Source organism: Canis lupus, chromosome 4 (assembly GCF_048164855.1).
Source record: "Canis lupus baileyi chromosome 4, mCanLup2.hap1, whole genome shotgun sequence".
Taxonomy (NCBI): Eukaryota; Metazoa; Chordata; class Mammalia; order Carnivora; family Canidae; genus Canis; species Canis lupus.
Window position 1 is genome coordinate 41,595,570 of NC_132841.1, and position 23,562 is coordinate 41,619,131.

The window sequence follows — 23,562 nt, forward strand, 5'->3', positions numbered from 1 at the left end:
AAATATTGTTCCTGAAAATTAGTGGCACTTAAAAAGGATAAAAGGGATCCACGTTTGTTCCGTGTTTAGTATACAATGGCAATTTTATAAATTGCTCTCCCTAATCTGTACAGCTGTACATTTTTGGGGGAACTGTAAATGATCTGCTCTTCTCTGTAATATACCCCATATATTATGTTCCTTCATTTTCGGTATACACTATAAATAAAAGACACACCCTTTACGTAGCATATAAGTAACACATTTAAAGAATTGTGCTTAATGCTGTAGGAAAGGAAAAGGAATTTAATGATGATAAAAAAACATGTGAGTTGTTAATTCAAATTACTTAAGAAAAAGTGTTGATTATGAAATTTTGAAAATGTATAAAAGTAAAGAGAAATAGTAATAATGACCCCCATGAATCTACCTTTCAGCTTAGAAATTATCCATACTATTCTTATTTTTTTTAGTTGTTGACTCGCTCTGCTTGGTCCCACTGCAGCTCCAAGGAAGACTGGAGATGTTAGCTCAAAGAAAAGCTTTGGGTGACTTTTAATGTGCTCGGGGTCAGCTAACAGTTAGTGTCACATACACCCAAGGAGAAACTCTCAAACATCCCCATCAATGGTAAGACGTGTATGTCTCTGATAAGTCAATGGCCAAGACATTAGTACCTGGACAACTCTGACTCACCTCCACTGGCCCTTTAACTGATAACTGACCTCTTCCTTGTCAAACGGACATATAAATAGAAAATTAAGGCCAAAAACTGCAGCAGGGAAAAAGAAACCCAAAACTCTTGCTTCATTTCCTTTTTCTTTTCCTATTTCCTATGTCTCTCTCTTTCTGATGTTACCCAGTATACTTGTCTTTTTTGTTTCAGTAAAAGTGCTGAACTGTACCACTGAATGGCATTCCTTCCCCTGTGGCAATGGTATATATAGATCTCTGTGGCGAAAAAGATCACAATTTTTTTTCCCTGCTCTTAGAATACATTTCAAATTCCTTAGGATAGCATACAGGGCCCTTTAAGGTCCATCCCTGCGTACCTCCAGACTCATCTCTTGAGTACTCCTGCCCGAACCATGGTTTGGCCATTCTTAATTCTCTACAAACCTACAGATGCCAACTCTCTTCTTCTCCATTCCTCTACATGCTTCTTCTGCTTAACCTGTTTCTGTCTTGCAACACCTCGTTCAAGTTTCACTTCCCCTGGTTTGGTGAAACTCTCTTTTGTCAAAAGGTGTCAATCTCTTCCTCATCTACGTTCAGGGAGCACTCTGACCCTATATCTCTTACAATAAACTATACTAGAGTTGCTTGCTTGTGTTATCTGCCTGCCCCAATAGATAGTTGAGTTTCTAAAGGGCAAAGACTGTGCTTCCACACCATACTCCTGCTTTTGCTATTTGTCCTCAGATATCAATACAGATGCCCATTGGCCCAAGAAGCCTCACTGGCCACCCCCTCCCCCAAGATTTAGTTAGGTTTGTTTCCTGTGTATGGCTGTGGTCCCCTGTGCTAGTGCTTTCATATCTCTTTCTCTTTCCTATTATATTAATCGCTTTTTGAGGGCAGGACCTAGGCACCTGAATAGATGGACCTGGCACCAAGTAGATTTCAGTAAATGTTTGTTGCTGTAAACCTGTCAACCTAAAAATGAGGTATAGCATATTCAATTAGAACTATCTATTTCTTTTTAACTGTGCATTTCACTTTGAAGCTTCAGGAAATAATTCATATTACTTTGAATCAAAATAAGCCTTCTACTCCCTTAAGAGTGGCAAGCTCCCTAAAATAGCAGAAATTAATACTTTTGTCTCCCTAGATATACAATGGTAAGGCTCTGTGTTTGTATATATTGTATTTGTATATATTGAAAGAATTTCCTTAACGAGTATTTACTGAAGGTATTCTATAACTGTCTATTCATTGTTTTAGGCTCTTTGGAGACACTAGTGAACCAAACATTGAAAAATGCCTGCCCTCATGGAATTTATATTCTGATAAGACAGAAAATAAACAAAAGACATATATGTTAGAAAGTACTACAAAGGCAAAGAAGGTGGAGAAGGGAGATAAGGAGTGTGTTATGTATGAAGTTTCAGTTGGATAAAAATGAAATCAATCAACTTAATTATTAATTCTATTTTGGCTATTGTCAGATAACTTACTGTTTTGTTTTTTCTATGTAGTAGAAAATATGCTATTTTTGATAGATCATAGATACTATGTGTTATTTATACTGTGCTAGGGGGAGTGGGGATCCAGAGATAAGTAAGACATGGCTTTTATTCTTAGGGAATTCATCCACAAGTCTGGGTAGCTGACATATAATACGGATGCTCTGAGTACCAAAATTCTGAGACAGTGTCAGAGGAGCACAGGTGAGAAAACATTCCATCAAGAGATCTCCTGAGCACAAACTCAGTGATCATTAGTGGGAAAGCATCTGGAAGCCTCATCAGGAAACTGAAAAACTGAAAAGTCTCAGAATCTGAGAGTATCATAGGCATACGCAAGCCCCTTTGCAAGGCATTCTAAAAGCATTAGGACCATCATATTTTTCAGAGCACACTGCATTCACCATTGGAGAAAGCCGGGGGATATGAGAGGATGCTCCTTTTTCTGTGTGGAATGAGAGTGGTGCCAATTCTAATATGCTTCTGACAGAGGTGACTGCCACAGAGAAAATGAGTGATTACTGGAAAGCAGAGTAGAGGTCTACCAAGCAGGGAGGTTAAAAGGGCTTCAGAGTGAGAGTGCCAGACTCAGATTACAGGGTGAGAATCAGAACCCACTCTGAGTTTAATTTTCCAGAACATGTGTATATGGAAAGAAGGAAGGCAGGGGGAGCCCTTAGGTAGAAGAGGCACAGATCTAATTGCTTTCAACTAAACCATCTTGATGAATTCCTAATGTCTGCATCAGATAAATGGAAGATCAAAAGCGTTAATGATATTGCCTTAATCAGATGCCAAATATAAAAAAATGAATAGTATGAGGTTTCCTTCTTGACAACAACCATGCATCCATCCACCCATGTAGTAGTTAGTATGACTTACTAGTGGGGGACCCCAAGAAAACAGGAAAAATGCAATTTTTTCCCTCTGGGATCTTATAATAGGGAAAGCACAGTAATATCCTAGAAGACAATAAAGGAGTTTTTCTTAAAACTGTTAGGAGATAGGGATGTGAGGATGTGGTTCCAGAACAGAAACAGCCCGCCAGTTCAGAGCTTATTTAACAGGTATTCCATGAAGGCAGATGCTGCTGGAAGTCTTTCCTTTCTCTCCCATCCAGCAAATCCCTATTTACCTTTCAACACCTTTCCCAACTTTCACTTCCCTGGGATGCCTACATTTTTTTGGTACCAAAAGTGCCAATCTCTTCCTCTTACATTGTTCTATGGTCTTTTGCATACATCTTTGTGACAACACATTGACTGTTCGTTAGTATGTCATACTAACTTCGAAAGAGCAATCCACTTTATTCATTCTTATAAAAAGCAGTCCTTTTAGTCATTCCTTGGACTGGCACACCTAAGTACCTAAGAAAATGCTTGCCAAACAGTGAATTTTCAGGTTTGCTTTCCTCCCTATTTCAGTCTGTCCAACATAGTGCCAATTGCTTTCTTCTTGAAATACAATTCTGATTTTCTAGCCAGTGGAAACAACTGCCTTAGACTACCCCTGGGTAAAGGGTCTAAATTCCTTAGCCTGATATACAAGAGTCCCAGGCACCCTGCATTTCCAACCATGAAATAAGTGGTGTCTACAACAAAACATCTTTTCTACTCCCCTTCCAAAACCTGTGCAGAGGCCAAATGACAAGCTCTTACTTCATAGTTTCAATACTCTATTCCTACTTATTTGGTAAGATTCAGGGAAAGAGCTGCACTTTGACAGAGCCCTTCCTGATTCCCCAGCTAAATGCAATCACTCTATTTGATTCTGTTGTTATGGCACTCATCACCTTCTATATTTTATTACAGGCATTTATGTAGGTATCTAACAGACTGTATTTAATTAGAAGCTCATTTTGGGGTAGGATTTGAGTCTAAGTAATCTACATCCCTCATGATACCTAGCACAGTCCTTAGCCAAATTTGCTGAATAAGTGAGCAAATGGGATTCCTTTGTCTCATTCCATATTAGCGAAAGGAACTAACAACAGTGGTGCAGTATTTACTTTGTGCCAGACATGAGATTGGGCCCTTTATAGAAGTCAATTCACTCACTCACACTATACCTATGAGACAGGTATGATTAGCCCTGTTTTGTGGAAGAGAAAACGGATTCTGACACATTAAGCAAGTCACCCAGTCCCCATAGGTTACCTGGCGAAACCAGGACTGGAATCCACAACTGTTTTATTCTGAGGTTTGTGCTCTTCTATATACCTACATATGGTTTTGACTTGTCTTTGTATAATGTGTTTATGCATAATAATAAATAGCACCAATGACCTGACTGAAAACCAGTGGACTCAGAGATCAGATTATGATGATCATATACTTTCTTTTTCTTTTTCTCCAATTGCTGTCTAGATTTTTGACATTTCCATCTAGGTATGATCTGGGAAAAGTCTAAACAAGGTGACTAAATGCCTTGTAGGACTTACTACAAGGTAAAGTGCTTTTATATTGTCGTGTTCTCACTATAGGGGCAAGGAAGTGTATCAATGATTCTTCAATTCTCCAGTGGTGGAACAATTTATCAACATGTTTGCTATGTAGTTTCAGGCAATTTAGTTTTGGAAGGACAGTGATAAGCAATGCAGTTTGTGTAGCGGTTAATGCAGTCAGTGTTTACAGAAATGTTTTTGAATTAAATAGCTAACCACTAAAATATCAAATAATCGCCATAAATAAAATGTATTTTGACTTTAAGATGACATGTGCTCTTATAGGACATTTCTTCTGCATGCTAAGGACTATATAACAAATTAAAGAACACACATTTATGTGGATAAAAGGCAAAAATAAACTTTCCCCAGCAGTAATGAGGGAATCATCACTGACGGTTTGACATATCAATATTTCAGGAAGAATAAATGACTTTCATAACCACTTTTTTATCATATACTTATTCATTTTTTACATTACTAGAATACTTGGAAAAGGATCTATACTTTATCACCTGAAACTGCTTAAAGTATTTCAAAATATTTTAATAAAGCTTTTTGAATTATCAAATAATGTAACTTTTAAACAAATTTTACTATTATTATAAATATTTGCTCTTCATCCCTTGCCCAAAGGAAAACTATAAATCTTGTCTCAACTGAATGAACACCATTTATCATATTCATTTTGTTGTCAATACAATTATGAAAAGCCTTTGGCCTTTTCCCAAGGAAGCTGATTTGCTACTGAAACTCAATTATTATAAGCAAAGCTGGTACCAAGCCATCCTGTTTGGCATCTAACACAGCTTCCTGCATAACTGACACTTTACTCTCCACCACTGACCCTTAATAACATCAACGTCTATGGTCACATGGAGGAGACAATAGTTTCCAGTTCAAAACAAAACATTAAGTCCCAAGGCCTTCCATTTGCTGTTGTCTGCCATCTGCTGGACGAAAGCTTCACTTCAGCTAGGTGCCAAAAAGGAGCTTAGTGAGGAAATGGAAAACAGACTTAATTAAAAACTTAAATTACAATATGTTCTATGAATTTCAGGCAGTATCAATTATGGCAGATATTTATATTCTTTGACACTGAGGGGGAAAGTTCTGGACTTGACTCTTGGTTGGAACTGTGAGGAGGGAAACATGAAACAATAATTGCTGAGCATCCTAGAGTTGCAGCTTGGTTTCAAGATCACCAATTTTAAAGCACCCAAATTAGGCTTTTATGATTTTTCAAATAAATCAAAGTTTCTACTTTGTGAGCTTCTATTTATGTTTAGATAAATAAAAGGTCATATGTAATTTCAGTTTATTCTTCATAGTTAAAAGAATTTTAGAACTTTCCATGCTAAGAACCATAGTCCCTGGAGATGTACTTTGTATGCTGATATGAAGACATGGTTCTTCAATGACATGGAAAATTCCTATCTCTAACCCTTCTATGGACACATTTATCTGATGAAGTAGGTTTTAATAGAACTAAAAAATGTGAGTCAGTATTCAAATTAATGTTAAGAATTTTTTTTAATGTGCAGAGTTCTCCCTAAAACTCCCAAAGAGTTGCCCAGATACCTTGTAGCTGTGTTTTTGGCCTAACTGTGGCATCTGTAGTCAAAGGCTGCCTTTAAGAAGTTTCTTTTGCAGTCTAATTTATGAAGTTTAGATAAGAAGGACTTGAAAGGAGCAACTAAGAAATAGTGCAAGTTAAAACGTAAAATAGCTTTAAGGCTATGGAATTCTTATGTGCTGTAATAGTTTTAGGCATAAAGACATAGAAATGTATTACACTTACATGACCTGTATAAATTGTCACTTCCTGTTAGAATCAAGGAGGATTCATACGATATTAGTAAAACAATATTAGTAGCAACTATTTATGACTTCCAAATATGTTCCAGACATTATACAAAGTGTGTTACCTATTTTAATGGTCACAGTGAGCCATGATACTGGAGGTCTCCTTTTTTAGATGAGAAAACCAAGACTCAGAGAGGTAGACGACTTGCCTTGGTTTACAAGGTAAGTGGAGAGCTGGATTTCAAGCCTGGTCTGACACCAAAGTCCATGCTTATCTCACTCTTACGTAAAGAAGTATTTCTGTGGGGGATGTTTGTTTCTTTGTTTATGTTGGTGTTTGTACTAAGCCTTGGGAAAGGAAAAGTCAGATTTTATACCAAATGAAAAATCCTATTTATTTCCCCTTTTTTCACATCCATTAATATTTTCACGGTGGTTAAAAACTGCAGCATGACGAATTAAGCCTCAAAGAGATAAAGTAACCTTCTCAGCCCTGCTAACTGAGATGGGAGTAGAAGTTCAAATCTCCTCGAAAATGCCAAATGGTAAGATTCATTGATCCTAAGTTAAAGATAGTTAGCCTGATTATCCCTGCGATCCCTACATAAACAATCATTTGGGGATGTGATTTTTAAGTTGTCAATATTTAAAGGCACCAAAAAGTGACCTCTCTGAGCTGGGTCTCCAAATGTTGTGCTCAGTTATCTGCACTGCTGCCACTGTGCTGTAATTTTTAGCTGATTACACATTAGTTCATTTAGCTTTGTTTCCTCTTCCCTACTGTGCCATACTATTAAACGAAAGTGAGGGGCCTGGCATCCCTCTGTGCACAGAGCTGGTATTGTCACAGTGTAATAAGGATACATCCAGTCAAACAGCATGGTGTAGCTGGTCTTTGTGTTCAGTGCAAAGGCAATCCCTCGAAGATCTCTTGCCAGCCCGATCAACATACGCTGTCAGTGGGAAAGAGACACAGTAATTGATTTTCACGTTAGCACAGAGCAGATGGAGTAATAATCAGGCAATAATGACCACATATCTGATTTTGATTCATTAGCTAAAATGTCTCGCTCAGATCCCTTTCTACAGAAAACCGTAGACCCTTTTAAACAAACAGACCATCAAATCTGCTGACCAACTCTATTCTGCTTCTTATAAATTGATCTAAGTCATAATTCCAGCAGTTTAGGAACATTTAGATTCTTAATATACTGTTTCGGAATAATGTCCAATTAGAAAAAAAGGGACTTGGAGATTGATAATTCCAGAGAACAGAGATGCACAAGGTCTAGACATTAATAATAGCAAATTTTAACCACATCAGCTTGCATGAAATCAGTCCCACTACGCAATCTAGAGTGTATCCTGGAAGCACACTGGCATTTAAAGATACCTCGTGACTTAGGACAAAATAAAATTGGCCAGGTGACCTACTGCTACCATGACATACTGAGAAGGGCATTCACATTCCCCAAGCAAAGAAAAGGTGTAAGGAAAGAGATCTACAGTGGTTTTTGGAAGGCTTGAATTTGAATCCCGGCTCTACTGTTTGACTGTCAGACTTAAGGCAAGGCAGCAACTTATCAGTCTCAGTTTTCTCATCTATAAAAGGGGCTAATATTGCCTCTTTCACAGAGGCATTGTGAGGAATAAATTTCGTAAATTTATGTAAAAATGCCTAACAAGTCCCTGACATGTACTAAGTGTTTCATAAATATTTAGTTTTAGAGACACAGAAAAAAAATACTTGACTCTTAAACAAAAGAGATCTTATACTCTGGACTCTTAATTAAGCTGTCCTTAGGATGATGCTTGGGAAGAGAAAAAGGAAAACCAGGAACAGATGCTAGAATGTCAGAACAAAGAGTACAAATAAACATAATTGCAAAACAAGGATAATTGAGATATGCAACTGTGACTTCTGAAGGTACTGTTTCCGTAGAAAGATTCTGCCAGGAGATGGTCTCTGAACTTTTTCTTTTTACCAGATTTTCTTTTTCCTTACACATTGGTAAGAAATGAAAAGCTCTTTATAGGAAGGCCTTTAAATTACCACCAAGGACTTGGAAGTGAATCCTAAACCTCATCTTAAGGGCGAAATAACATCGCAAAATAGCAATGTTAATCTGTCAGAAATATCCGCAATTTCTGATCGTTCCCCAACACTGTGCTCGATATAACCGGAAGTCATTTATAAAATATTTAGTTTTTAACTGCCTATTTATAAAATGACAGCAATTTTAATTTCCGAATCTGTAAACCTGAATTTCTGTTTCTGCTTCTTTAAGTGACTCATTCTTTTTCCTCTCATAATCTCACTGGTCCTTATTATTCTAGAATCGGCTCCTTACAATTCTCTCATGTGACTTGGTATTTTTTTTTAAAAAGCCATTTTGCTTTTTATGTAACCCATTTTCATCACCTGGAACCTGTTCCCCTCTGTTGCAGCTTTCCACATTTCCTATAGCCTCCAGAACAAAATACGTCTTCTAAAAAGCCTTGGTATAATTTTATTCTGAGTATTTAGCTCTGCAGTCTTTCTACGACAGTGGGCTTTTTGGTCTGTTTTTATTACGAATACTTACAGGTTATAGACTACATTTCAAATAATTTTAAGTTTTCACATATACATCAGGCATGCACATTCAGCTCTAAACCGGTCAATGCGAACCATGAGTTTTACTTTCTTCATGCTTAGTGCAAAGGGCTCTTAAAATATCTTTAGACTATCTTCATCACATAAAAAAGGTTAACATCTATTTTATCACAAATTTTTCTTCTTTAAGAGATGCCAAGTTCATAAAAGTGCTCTAAGTGACTCAAATCTAGGAAATTACATCAATGTTTAATTTTAGAAAATGTTACAACACAGCAGAGAAAGCATGTAACAGTATAACAACTACCTATGTTTTCAATAGATTCAACTGGACAGGAAAATGCGGTGTTAATGTAAGAAACAGATTTCTTATGTCCCAACAACATCTTTTATCATAGGCAGCAAGAATACTGTAATAATCTACACAGATACTCGCAACACTAAGGGAGTACTTTCTTGGTAGCCAAAACATACCCAGCTCTGTTTTGAGGCAGGATGACTGTTACCAGAAGTTCAACCAGACTACTAAGCAACCTTAGAGAGCAAGAGGTTGTCTGATTGAAATTTAGGGAAGGAGGAGCCACGGTTCACCATCTCATTTAAAACTGTTTAGAAGGATTTATTTTAAAAGTTGCCTTTCTTCTACAGTTGGTCCACATTTGACTGATGTGTAAAGTGGGAGGCTCATATGTTTTCAGTGAGGCTGTCTTGGGGAGCTGGATTGGTCTGGGGTTTCTAATCTTAAGGATTCCTTCTGGATAGTTCAAGTAGAAACCGCTTAGTGCTTCAGTACGCTGTATGGTGAACAGTTGTCTGTGTGCCAAGTGTGAGACGAATGGGCCGGGAAACAGCTGAAATGCGGCTCCTTCCACCCTGACCCCCAAAACAGGGTTTCTAATGGAAAGTCTGACAGACCCTTTACTGTAGTGGCACTACTGGGGGCAGCTATAATATTATCCTCATAATTCTACTATATAATAACAACAAAGAAAAAGAAGGTGAAGGGTCATTGTGCTTTGTCTTTAGAATTAAGATGGCTGTCTTCATCCTTACAGCATACTCTTAATTCTGGAGACACATCTTAATAACCTCTAAATAGTTCCAACAAAAGAGCCGTGTCAGAGGAATGAGCAGGCCCCAAGGTGTTTCAACTGGAGTGTTTTCATCTGCCTTTATTGCTCTATCCCTCTCCAGAATTAAGGCAATAACCTGTGATAAATTATTCAGGAACTGCTACAGGGATCAAAGCAAAATCATTCTGTTAAAGTGCTGTTTGCAACATTTGGCACTTAGTGCGAAAACTTTTAATGTGCGCATGCTGAAAATCAAGGATTTTAAATAATTTAACGTTGTGGAGTTTTTACGAAGGGCCTAAAGATAGCAGGTTCCTATTTAACTGCTCCTCTTCCTCTGCGAAGTTTTCATTCATTTTCCTTAAACTCGATGACGTCATGGCCAAATCAAAAATGATGCATGAGTCAAGGGAGTACTGGACTATATTTTACTATGGACACGATTATAGGGGAAACACATATATTTTGAACTAATGCTTTAGAGCCAGGATTTGTCACAGCATTTTCTTTCTTTTTCCCTTTACTGTGAAGAGAAAAAACCCAAGACAAAAATTCAATGTTCTCTACAATTTTATTAGGACTAAGTAAGAAAACAAAGCTATAAATTTAAGAGTTTCGCAGCATTTCCTCCCCTCACAACCATATTTCAATTTGGCAACACAGGTCCTCGCTGCTTATGTTCATCCTGAAAGCTGCATTTGAAAAATATCTATAAATAGGGAGTTAGAAAATGCTAGTAAGGGTTGCAAATTAAATGAATTTGGCAGTCCTGCGGCATTTTCATAGAGATATTTTAACAGCATCACCTCCTGTGGATTGGAATACTAAATACTTTATTGAAGAACAAAACAGAACTGTTTTTATCTCTAGTACTTGCAAAATGAAGTACCTGAAAGCACTTTTGCATGTATTATTTATTCATCATGATAGAAAAATAGCCTTAACCTAATAAATTACATTTAAAAGCATTTAGTGCAAAAGTTTTGTTTATGATAAAGCAACAGATTTAGTTCTTTATCGGTAGCTTAAAGCACCAAGTTTTCTTTATACAAATTAGACAGATGGTGCTTACAGTAGAATTTACTAAAGGTCTGTCACAACAAATGCAGCCAAGCTGCATATTTAATCACTGCAGAATCTTGTCTACCTGCAGCTGCCAACTGCTAATCCAATTTCCCTGATAAATGTGGCAAGAGACACGATCAGCAATAAAGAGCATCTAACTCCATTTTCCTGCAGGGCGTCTTTTGATGAACATTTAGGACGGAAGCACGGAGTGCACTGTGTGGCCCTGGTTCGTGGCAGCTGCATGCATTCTGAGGCACAGTTCTCAGGTTACTCACTTAATTCTGCCACTATCATTACGTTGCTATTGATCTCAGTAGCTGTTGCCTACACAGCATTACTCTAGATGAAGCTGAATCAGGCAGTTATCATGCATCAAACTTGCTCAAAAGCCTGGAGATTTCCCCTTAATTACTTGTGATTTTATTTGCAAATACCGTTAAAGTGTAATCAAGCAGTCACTTTCCAGGGTCGTTAAGAACTTGCTGGTTTAGGGATATATCACTAGAACTCCATTAAAAATGACTCTAGGAAGATGGTTTCTATCAAAGTAGATGGGATTCCATCAAAATGGGCTTGGAGTATAATGAAATCTTCAAATGAGACAAATGTAATTTTTAGAAAGATGGTGTTTTCAACTCCACTGCTTCTTTCTGATATAAAGGGCACCAATAGCTTTAGAGCTGCAAAGATGTTGTTGGTCCTTCAAAATATTTGGAAGACACCTAAAAAATACAGCTAACCTGAGTAGAAACTCTGCTAAAGAGTTTTAGCAAGACTATGAACACAAAGAAAATCTCTAAGATCCCTTTTGGTTTTAAAATTCTATGACTACCGCATGTTGATAAACATTCATTTCAAAAACTCTATTTCAAAAGGTATCGCATTTGGCTAATTATTTTTTGGTAGAAGAATTACACTAAAGTAACTACCACAGGCCATTGTTTTACTATCTGGCTTCTTACTGCTAATTTTTTTTTTTTTTTTTTTTGGTAGAGAGAGGAGAAGCCATGCAAAATGACGGTTAATATTTTTGACTTATTCCAAATAACAGTAAAATATGACTCGAACATCACCGACAAAGGTGCCTACATCCTCTAGAGTACATTTATTAGTCTTTTAAAAATAATAATCAGTGTCAATCTATTTAATATAGCCCAGATACATTATGATTTCAGAAGATGCTACTCCTATTTTGCAGATCTTGTGTTCCCCACCCCCCACGTTAAAATATGGGACTGTTTTGTCACAAACAGCTTGCTGCACTTAAGGATTTTACTAATAAAACATAATGTTGTCTTAGATATTATGACTGTTGCCACAGCTGAACTGACTTGTCAAATCAATCCTAATACGGCTCCCACAGGCACATAAAAACCTTATTTAGCTATCAGTTATCCTAATCACTTTGTTCAGTTTAAGAATGCAATACTTCAAGACCAGCTCCTATTTATACATATATGCCTAGCCATTTAATAAAGTCTTGATTTATATAAATTCTTGTTTAAAAAAATATTTAGAGATGTAGTGTTTTAGCATGTGTATGTGTGTGCATTCCTCCATATAAATATGTTGAGGCATACAGTGCAGGGTGGATAAGGGAAGAGGGATGTTTAAAGCAGTGTACCCATGAGAAGTGTTCTTTTAAAGATACTAACTGCCACAAGAGGTAAATCATCTGATTGTAAACTATCCAAAATCACTCGCTGACCTCAAAGTCAATTTGTATAAGAAACTAAAGAAGTACTTACATGAAAAGTACAACTCAAAGCCACATGAAGCTGAGGAGGCAAAAATGACGAGGCGTAGAGCACATACAAATATGCAGAAACCTTTTTGTGGATCTAGATAACCTAGAATGAGCAAAATCATCTTTCATCACGTTTAGGAACAAACCCACCTTTACATCTTCCTGTTTAAAGTTGTTGTTGAATATCTGTAATATTGTTTCAAAAGAGACGGTAAGAGGCAGCATGAAATTCTCAAATTCGTCTTCGTCTTCGCCTATTACAAAAACAAAAGGGTCACCATGGTTTAAAATGCATGCTAGTGTACATTAGCCTAGGCAGCGAGTGCTTCATTCAGCCTCAGAAATGTTCCTGAGAAGGGGTCAGCCTGCATTCACACTCATGCTGCATTCTGTACTTTGTTTGGCTCATTGAATATTCTGGTGTTTTGCCTTCCTTCTCTTTTGCACCAAATGAAATACCAAAATTACTTATCAGCCTTTTTTTTTTTTTCTGGCTCTTTATTGGATCAAACAGACTCATGCCCCAGGCATCTCAGCCCTTCAGTTCTTGTGCCCCCAGAGCTTCCCCAATGCCTCAAGGAAAGCCTCTTTCAAAGCCTCAGAGACAGGGGATCTTTTTTTCCCCTTCTCTTTAGGTGCCAAGGCCCTAAAGGGCTCACAGACTCAGGTGCCCAGATAGCTCTAAGTTATTATTCCCTTTTATTTATGTTCTCTTTTATTAATTTGTTAAATAGATAGCAGGGAAACTTTTATCTGCCAAATAAGATGGGGTCCCTCATGGGTCATTTGGATTTTAAGTACATTCTCCATGGATTTTAAGTACACTTCCACTTGCACTAAGCTTCCTTTCTTTATAGAACTGAGCCATTTACTATTTTTTTTTTGCCATTTCCTCAAAGATTCTATCAAAGCAGAATCTTCACTTCAAACATGGATATGCACAAATCGCTATTTATTTTTTATTAAAAACTTGTATTTGAGTATAGTTGACAATGTTAGTTTCAGGTGTACAACATAATGATTCAACTTCCCTACAGTTACGCTCTGCTCACCACAAGTGTAGCCAGAATCTGTCATCACACAACACTATTACAGTGTCATTGACTATATTCTCTAAGCTATGCCTTTTTTTTAAAAGATTTATTTATTTATTTATTTATTTATTTATTTATTTATTTATTTATGATAGAGAGAGAGAGACAGAGACAGAGACACGGGAGGAGGGAGAAGCAGGCTCCATGCAGGGAGCCTGACGTGGGACTCGATCCTGGGACTCCAGGATCACGCCCTGGGCCAAAGGCAGGTGCTAAACCGCTGAGCCACCCAGGGATCCCCTATGTCTTTTTTTTTTTTTTTTTAAGATTTTATTTATTTATTCATGAGAGACACAGAGAGAGGCAGAGACACAGGCAGAGGGAGAATCAGGTTCCGTGCAGGGAGCCTGATGTGAGACTCGATCCCAGGACCCCAGGATCACACCCTGGGCTGAAGGTGGCACTAAACTGCTGAGCCACCTGGGCTGCCCTAAGCTATGCCTTTTATGCCATGACTTATTCATTCCATAACTGGAAGCCTATATCTCCCTCTCCCCTTCACCCATTTTGCCCAACCACCCCCCTTACCTCCTTTCCCTCTGGCAACCATCAGTTTGTTCTCTGTATTTATAATCTGATTCTGCTTTCTATTTGTTATTCGTTTTTTTTTTATATTCCAGCAGAGTAAAATCATATGGTACTTGTCTTTCTCTGACTTATTTCACTTAGCATATTACCTTCTAAGTCTATTCATGTTGCAAATGACAAGATCTCATCCTTTTTTATGGCTATGTAGTATTTCATTGTGTGTATATGTGTGCATGTGTGTATATGCACCACATCTTCCTTATCCATTCATGCATCTATTTATTTATTTATTTATTTATTTATTTATTTATTTATTGTGAGGGGGGTGGGAAGAGGGAGAGAATCTCAAGCAGACGCCACACTGAGTGTGTGGAGCCCAATGCGGTGCTCCATCCCATGACCCTGAAATCAGAACCTGAGCTGAGATCAAGAGTTGGATGCTCAACCTACTGAGCCATCCAAGTGGCCCAAGGGGATTCTTTTCTTTTATTTTTAAAAATATTTTATTTGAGAGAGAGAGGGAGTGAGCAAGAGCACATGAGTAGGGGGGAAGGGCAAAGGAAGAGAGAGAAGCAGACTCCCTGCTGAGCAGGGAGTGGGGTTCGATCCCAGGGCCTGGAGATCATGGCCTGAGCCAAAGGCAGATGCTTTAACCCACTGAGCCACCCAGGTGCCCCAAGGGGTTTCTTTTAAATGAGAGCTGATTCTCTCCTTCATCCTATGCCACAGGGAATTGTGAGCCCCCCACTCTACTGATCAAGAAACAGGCAGAGAAAGGTTAAGTGACTTACTCAAGGCAGCATACTTAGGAAGTAAAACTATATGGTCCAGACCTCTTGATTTCCATGCTATCAGTTTTTAAGTAGAGCATTCGAGAGGAAACAAGATGTCAGAGAAGAGTCAGTGGTTCTTAAGTTTGGTCCTTGACATAGCAGCATCAGCATCACTTGGGAACTTATCAGTTGTAAATTCCATCCCAGGGCTACTGAATTAGACACTCTGAGGGTGGGGGTCCAGAAATTTGTTTTAAGAAGCCCTCTTGGTGATTCAGATGCATGCAAATATTTGAGAAACACTGGTCTATACATCATTCTACAGATAAGTAAACTGAGGTCCAAGGTCACATAATACAGGTCAGTGGCACAATCACGTCTTCAGACTGTTAAGGGGTGGCTGATGTGGCTAACCCTGATCTTCTATTACTTCTCTTTCCCCTTTAACCTTATGCACTTTGTTTCCAGAGTCCAAAGGAATCAGGGACTTAGCTTTGTTCACAAAAATATCAAAAGGCCAATGAATCTCTCCTGGTATGCTGTTCTAAACAAGGGTTAGATCTCTTAAGGGAAGGGGAAGGTGAAAGGGAAGGCAGATCAAATTATAATCCCTGCTCTGTCAATTGGTTATGCAACCAAGCTATTCCTTTTAGTTACATCCTCTGTCCACTGGTGATAATGTTAGAGACCTTTACAGAAAGTCTTTTTTGTTTGTTTAAAATTAGTCTCTCACTTTATTTATTTATATATATATTTATTATTGGAGTTCAATTTGCCAATATATAGTATAACACCCAGTGCTCATCCCATCAAGTGCCCCCCTCAGTGTCTGTCATCCGGTTACCCCCCCCCCCCCCCCCCCCCGCCGCCATATCCCCTTCCACTACCCCTTGTTCATTTCCAGAGTTCCAAGCCCAGGTGAAACAGCAGCTCTCCCAGTCTGAGCTAAACTCGCCAGCAAGTACTCTCTAAAGCCCCACTGTAAGCATTCCCCCTTCCCGCTGTGGGTTCCCACAGCATTTTGTCTATTCTTGATGATAGGTAACACTGATCAGGCTGCCTCGAATTTACAGATATTTAGGCATATAGCTAATAACATTAATAATACTGCCTAACATCATTCCACCACTATCACCATTTGATGAGGAGTTACTATGGGGATTAAATGAGATAAAATTTATAACCTGTGTATGTAAATTATTAGATCTGTCACCTTACACTGATGGTATCTTTGGCTTTGCTTCTGAAGAGCTAAGACTGTACATCTTTGCATTTCTCAATGAAGGAGAATGATGTAGGCAGGTAAGGCTCATCAATAAACAGACCCAATGTCTGGCTCCACCACTTACTGTTTAACTTTGGATATTCACTAATTACCCCGAGTCTCAGTTTTCTCATCTACAAATAACGATAAAAATATCTATCTTTGTGAATGTTAAGTGTTATAACACATGAAAAATAGAAGATGCTCAATAGGGCAGCCTGGGTGGCTCAGCGTTTAGCACCTGCCTTCAGCTCAGGGCATGATTCTGGAGACCCAGGATTGAGTCCCATGTCAGGCTCCCTGCATGGAGCCTGCTTCTCCTTCTGCCTGTGTCTCTGCCTCTCTTTCTCTCTCTCTGTGTCTCTCATGAATAAATATAATCTTAAAAAAAAAAAAGATGCTCAATAAATAGTAGTGGTGGTTGCTAGTATTACAGTGTTAGCACCTGGCATTAGTGCCTGGCATGCATTAGGGAAATACTGTATTTGAATGAAAATTTTTAAAATCCCTTATTTTCTTAATATCTGACATGAATAATACAACAGCTAATTGAAGTAGACACTATCAAATCCTTAGATATATATGTACATATTTAAACTATGTAATCTTACTCTCCTAAAATAAAGTATCTTTTTTTTTTTAAGATTTTATTTATTTATTCATAGACACACACAGAGAGAGAGAGAGGCAGAGACACAGGCAGAGGGAGAAACAGGCTCCATGCAGGGAGCCCGATGTGGGACTCGATCCCGGGTCCCCAGGATCACACCCTAGGCTGCAGGCGGTGCCAAGCCGCTGCGCCACCGGGGCTGCCCGATAAAGTATCTTCTAAATATGAAATTACTAATGAGAATAGTGGTAACCATCGCTGCAGGCAGGTAAGGGCACAGGAAAGAGTGTATGCTTTGAAGGTTCTAAACTTGAATCCCTGGCTCTGCTACTCGTTAGCATTCTGATTTTGGACAAATGATAGCCATTAACATTTTTGTTGTTTTGAGGTTTATGTGGACCTAGAGAGGTAATTACAGTGATCAAACAAAGTGTGATCACCAGGTTGTCCCCCAATGTCCTTCCTTTGGGAGCAAAACTTTCCATAGGTAAGGATATTTCATCAGAACAAAGACAAATTCAGGACTTTAGCGTTCAACCTTTCATTTAATACATGGAGCTACAGATCAAAAAGATCAAAAAACTTCCTGACTCATCTCCTTCCTCAACTGAAGTTTGAAGCTTATAGGAAAATCAAGGCACAGAAGACAAGCCACCAAAATGTGCAGGAAGAAGTCAAAGAGGAAATACAGAAATGTGAACAGCAATCCTACTTAAAATGTTACATCCTCAGAGATGCCCTCCTTGACCTCCTAAAACATTACTGCAAAACTCTCTCCCAACCCCCACCCACTTTCTACTTCCATCATCTACTTTAGTTTTCTTATGGGATTTACTATGATCAGACTATATATTCACATATGTATTCATGGTCTTCTCTACTAGAATGTAAGCTGCTCCTTGGTGAAGGAACTTTGTCCATTTTGATCATGACTCTATCCCCAGGGACTAGAAGAGGGTCTAGCATCCAAGAAATAGTTGTGTAGTAACGGAATAACAATAGTTATTTCCTGAGTGCTTATTATGTGAAGGCAATGAGTTTAATACTTGATTTACTTAACAGATACCTTTGTGGTTGTTCCTATGTTTTAAGTACTGCTGCAAGTCATTAATGGTCCCAACAATCCTATGGAGTGGTATGGTGATTTTCCTTCATTTACATGTGAACAGGGAGGTGCAAAGGGATTCTGTGGTTTACTCAATGTCCTCGGTCTGGTAAATGTCAGTAGAGGAGGATCTCCAATTACACTATTTACTTTCAGCTCATGGTTTTCTCCCGGTCTCTAATGGGGTGGAAGGTATCAGAGGTGTGGGCATTGAAGTCAGGGTCACAGAATCTTGAGTTTAGAGCTGCATGAAGTTAGAAGAAGGTGAAGAACAATTTGCTTGGTTCTGGTAGGCAGAAAGGAATTTCTCAGCAATCATTTGAGTTCAAGTTAGGAAAATATGATACATTGGTGGGTTATTTCTACAAAAATGTCTATGCTTCAGTTAGCACTGTTCCTCTCTTACTGCAAGGTGATATGTTGTATAATCTAAGCTGGAAAACTGGTCATTTCTTTTTATGTCATGCAAATAAACTCTATACAACATCTATTAGAGATTTTGTCCATTATGTCACCATAAAAAGGAATGAAGTAGCGAGACATGTTAAACTATGCCTGAGTCTTGAAAACATTATGCTTGTGTGAAAGAAGATAGACACAGAGGCCACATATCACATGATGCCATTTACATGAAACAGCTAGAATGAGCAAATTCATAGACAGAGAAGGTAGATTAGTGATTGCCTGGGGCTGGGGGCGGGGACAGTAAGAAATGACTACTTTAAGATACAGGATTTCTTTTTGAGGTAACAAAAATATTCTGGAATTAGATAAGGGTTATGGTCGCACAGCCTTGTGGGTATTTTGAATATAATAAATACCACTGAACTAGCACTTTAACGGGGTGAATTTTATGGCATGTGAATCTCAAAAAAACCCAACACCAAAACAAAAAAATACCACCAACAAAATTCTCTCCACCTTTAAATGTATGTAGAAGAGTAAAACTTCTCCTTTCCTCAAATTAAAATGCAAATAGAGGCTGGATTAGAGGGGATCTGGAGGAGTACTCAAGGAGCGGCTAATAGTACAAATAATTATGGTAATAAGTGATGAGGATTTATTATATAACTATTGTGTGAAATAGTTTGTTATTAGTGATAAGTTACTATGGTAGGCTGAATAATGGCCCCCCAAAGATGTCCATGTCCTAGTCCTTGGAATCTGTGAATATATTAGGTTATAAACAAAGGGGAATTGAGGTTGCTAATCAACTGTCTTTAAAATAGAAGATTATCCTAGGTTCTCCAGATGTGTCCAGGGTAATCACAAAGGTCTTTGAAAGTGTTAGAGAAAAGAAGACAGGGAAAACCATAGAGATGGCAGCATAAGGACTTGACCTGATATTGCTGGAGAAAGGAGGCCATGAGCCAGGAAAGCAAGTGGCATCTAAGCTGCAAAAGGCAAAGGAACAGATTCTTCTGCAGAGCCCCAGAAAGGAACACTGCCTATTGACACCTTGATTTTACCCCCCTGGACCCATTATGGACTTCTGACCTCCAGAGTTGTAAAATAATAAATCTGTACTATTTTAGGCATTAAATTTGCAGTAATTTGTAATGGGAGTAACAGGAAACTGATATAGTTAGTAAAGGTCAGATCTAATGTTATGAAGCTCTGTTCCAAACTATGGAGAATTAAGAGAATTAAGAGAATTAACAAGGAGATATAGAGGCAGATGAGTGAGGAAAATAATCTACTTAAAACCAAGCACCAGGCAGCCCAGGTGGCTCAGTGGTTTAGCGCCGCCTTCAGCCCAGGGCCTGATCCTGGACACCAGGGACGGAGTCCCACATTGGGCTCCCTGCATGGAGCCTTTTTCCTTCTTCTTCTTTCTTTCTCTTCTTCTTCTTTTTCTTCTTCTTCTTCTTCTTCTTCTTCTTCTTCTTCTTCTTCTTCTTCTTCTTCTTCTTCTTCTTTCTTTTCTTCTTCTTCTTTTTTCTTCTTCTTCTTTTTTCTTCTTCTTTTTTCTTCTTCTTCTTCTGCCTATGTCTCTGCCTCTCCCACCCCACTCCCGTGTCTTCTCTCATAAATAAATAAAATCTTTAAAAACAACAACAACAAAAAACAAGCACCAATGGGTCATATCAAAAGAGCAAGTGACTTTTGCAGGCCTATGCCTGCATCATCTGCAGTTCCCCAGTGCTTTGTTAGAGTAGCACTTCTCAAGTTCTATTAGAATAAAGTCTTGAGAAAGGTGCTTGACTCCATCTAACCTGGGCCAGAATTTAGTTTTCATTCCAATTTCCCCCTACATAGCCTAGGAGGAGTTGTAGCTGGCTGTGATAGGACTCAGCTTCAGGTAGGGCAGGCTGTTTTAGAACCTGTTAGGAAGTGTCATCAGCTCCTGCTTCTGGAGGAAAACAATAGCCCAAGTGCTGAAGTAATAAAGGTACTGAACTTAGCTCATTTTGAGGCCTAGTGTCAGTCATGCCCCTGATTGCACATTCAATAAATATTTGTGTCTTAATTAATTAATATACACTGAGTGCTTTTTTGTGATAGGAATTGTTCCAGGCCTTTTCACACATCTTTATCTTATTTAAAGCTCCTAACAATTCTTTAAGATAGATATCTCCATTCCATAGATGAGAAAATTGAGGATCTCTTTAATTCCTCTCCCTAGGGAACCAAAATGTTTATTTTAGTTCTCAGAAGAAAAATACACTGCCCATTGTAGACTTTTATATTCCTTTCCTAGGAAACCTACCCTAAAAGTTTCATCCCTGAAGCATCTCATTCCCTGGGGTGCTCTGGACTCTCTACCCTCAAAACCAGGTAAGTTATTAAAACTGGATCTGGACTTAATGGGCTGCTTTCTGCCTACAGGGCCGGCTAATTAGTCTTAATTATCTCATTACAGATTCTAAGTATTTCCAGCTGCTTCTTTACCCCTTACTGCCCAGTTCCCCTGCCCCCCCCCCCGCCCATGACTATTTTCTAGATAGTCTCTGCCAAGTCATGGACACAGGTGATATACTGATACATCCTTCTTATCTATCAGAACATTAGTTATTTCTGATCAAGCTTCACACTTGCTAAACCCTTCTGGGACATCTACCTCTGTGTTCTTTTTATCCATGAGAATACATACGCTTTGGCCAATTATTAAGACATGAGGACCAATTTTAAAAACTACATTTTGATTTTCATTGACCAGAAAAACCATAATACACCTATATAGAGCAAATAATAAACATGAATCTATCTGTTTACTTGATAGAAGCTTGGAAAGTAATTCCTTCTCCCTTCTCACTGCCCTCAAGCCTCAAATCAATCATTCAGTCCAAACAGTTCAAATAAAAATGACAAAGAAAAAAGTTACTTTTCCTAATTGATTGAGAATATGAAAGGTGAAGTCAGTGTAGCAGAAGTGAATGAAAATGTGTGGTCATAGGACTAGAGGTAATGTGACCTTGCGCAAGTCATTTAGTCTCTCTGAATCTCACCTTTTTAACAGATAAACAATGCAATAATAGCTATTTCACATGGGCTGTTGTGAGGATCAAATAGGACAATGTATGTGAGAGTGGTTTGCAGACTATAAATTTATAAACAAATGTTAGTTTATTATTAAAGAAAAGGAAAGTTTCCTTTCTCTGTGTATTTTTACTTTTATCATTAGGAGCTATTTCTAGAATACTCTTCCCTTTTTATTCAAGTCATTTACTTTTTATTTAAAACTTCTCAAATTTAAGTGAGAGATATCTTCAAGTGTCAATTATCTATTAAAAGCCACAAACGTAGATGAATACTATAGCATGCTTCTCCCTAAGGAGAAAATATCTCTTAATGTCTATTAGTAACATTTTAATACTAGCATTCCCTTGATCATTAAAAGATATGACTTTTTCTTAGAGTTTGAGGGTCTGAGGAAAGTAATGCTCACTCAGATCCTATCAACATGCTCTCAGTAGTTCAAGATAGGGTACAATCATAAAAAGGCCGAGGAAAAGCAACTGTTAGTGACACCAAGGAAAACCAATTTTAATGACGCTGAGTAATTCTAAGTTTGTGGTTGGTAAAAGCTTAATTTGCAATGAGTAATATTTAGTTCTCCACAAAACAAAGAGCCTTGTTGTCGTTCTTTTCCACACTTCCCTTCTCCAATATTTGTCAACTGAATTCACCTCTATTCAAATTAAACAAAATAAAAGGTTTAAAAAAAAATAGAAGGTTTTATTTATTCAAGTATTTTACACTGAACAGCTCCCTTGAGGTTCTCCATTTACTGGCTTGGGTAATATTATCTTTCCTTTAGTTTATTAGATTGACAAAGTTAATTTAAAAATAACCTAGGGAACTTTAAGTGATTCTTGGAAGGGCTAACATGCATGCACATATGGACAGTCACCCATCTTCTTCTGTATGTATGTTATCTTGTGAAGGGAGTTTTTGCATTAATTTTTATAATTTCCTAGGATACAGAAATACATTACCAACATTAAATATCATCATTCTGATGATGAAATGCTTTCAATTCTGTTCTATATACAAGTGAGCATTTTGTCTAGTGTAGCCAAGGAGCAATTTGATAAAATGGTACAACTGTTTATTGCCAAAAAAAACCCCATTTTCATCTGAAATACAACCTGGAGCATATAGCATCTAATTAAATTCATTCAAAGTACAAATTATTGAATAGAAACCAAAATGCATTTCAAAGTAAACACCAATCAATGTGACACCCCTTTTCTAATCATTCCAAAATGTGCATGTGGCTCATAAACAACATACTCAGTTTAGTTTGTTAGATTCAATTAGAATATGCTTTACATTTCAGTCCAAGAATTATAACCCATGCTTTGCAACCAGGTTGGTGAGGTGTTTCTTCTATTTGATTCTTACAAAAAAAAAAAAAAAAAAAAAAAAGTCAGTGATATAAAAAGTTTTTTCCTAATTTTTTTTTGTTTAATTTGAGAAGAATTCTCATTACCTAATATTTTCACTTCTTTCATTTAATGCATGGATCTGTGCTTCTTTTGACAACAGCACCATCTCTTTTTCTTTTGTTTTCATAACAGTGAATACACAATAGAAAACTAGAAAGCCACACACACAGGAACTCTGGCAGCAATGTTCCAGTCAACCTAGTTTGTGAGACAAGGCTTCAAATAATAAAACTGTGTTCAGCAACACTCAACAAATGATCATCTGTAAAGTAATAACACTTTGAACAGAGAGCAACAAGCGACTAATCGAGCCCAAGAGTGGCCAACTATAGCTGATCACTTGTGAAAGTAGTCAGCCACTCGATTTGTTTTGTCTTGGAGAGGCCAATGATCAAAGC

At 37.9% G+C, this 23,562-nt stretch overlaps 1 protein-coding gene across 7 annotated transcripts in view; it reads right to left on the bottom strand.

Moving 5' to 3' along the window:
• The window catches only part of RANBP17 (RAN binding protein 17), a 306,922-nt gene that overhangs the window by 57,979 nt on the left and 225,381 nt on the right, over positions 1-23,562 (bottom strand). For all 7 annotated transcript variants that reach the window (XR_012029812.1, XR_012029813.1, XM_072824186.1 and 4 more), the window contains 2 exons: positions 13,049-13,152; positions 7,279-7,367 (listed from right to left, as the gene is read on the bottom strand). Coding sequence is in view for 5 of the 7 variants with exons in the window: in XM_072824186.1 (XP_072680287.1) it covers positions 7,279-7,367; positions 13,049-13,152 (193 nt within the window). In the remaining 2 variants the exon portion in view is untranslated. The remainder of the gene's footprint in view (positions 1-7,278; positions 7,368-13,048; positions 13,153-23,562) is intronic.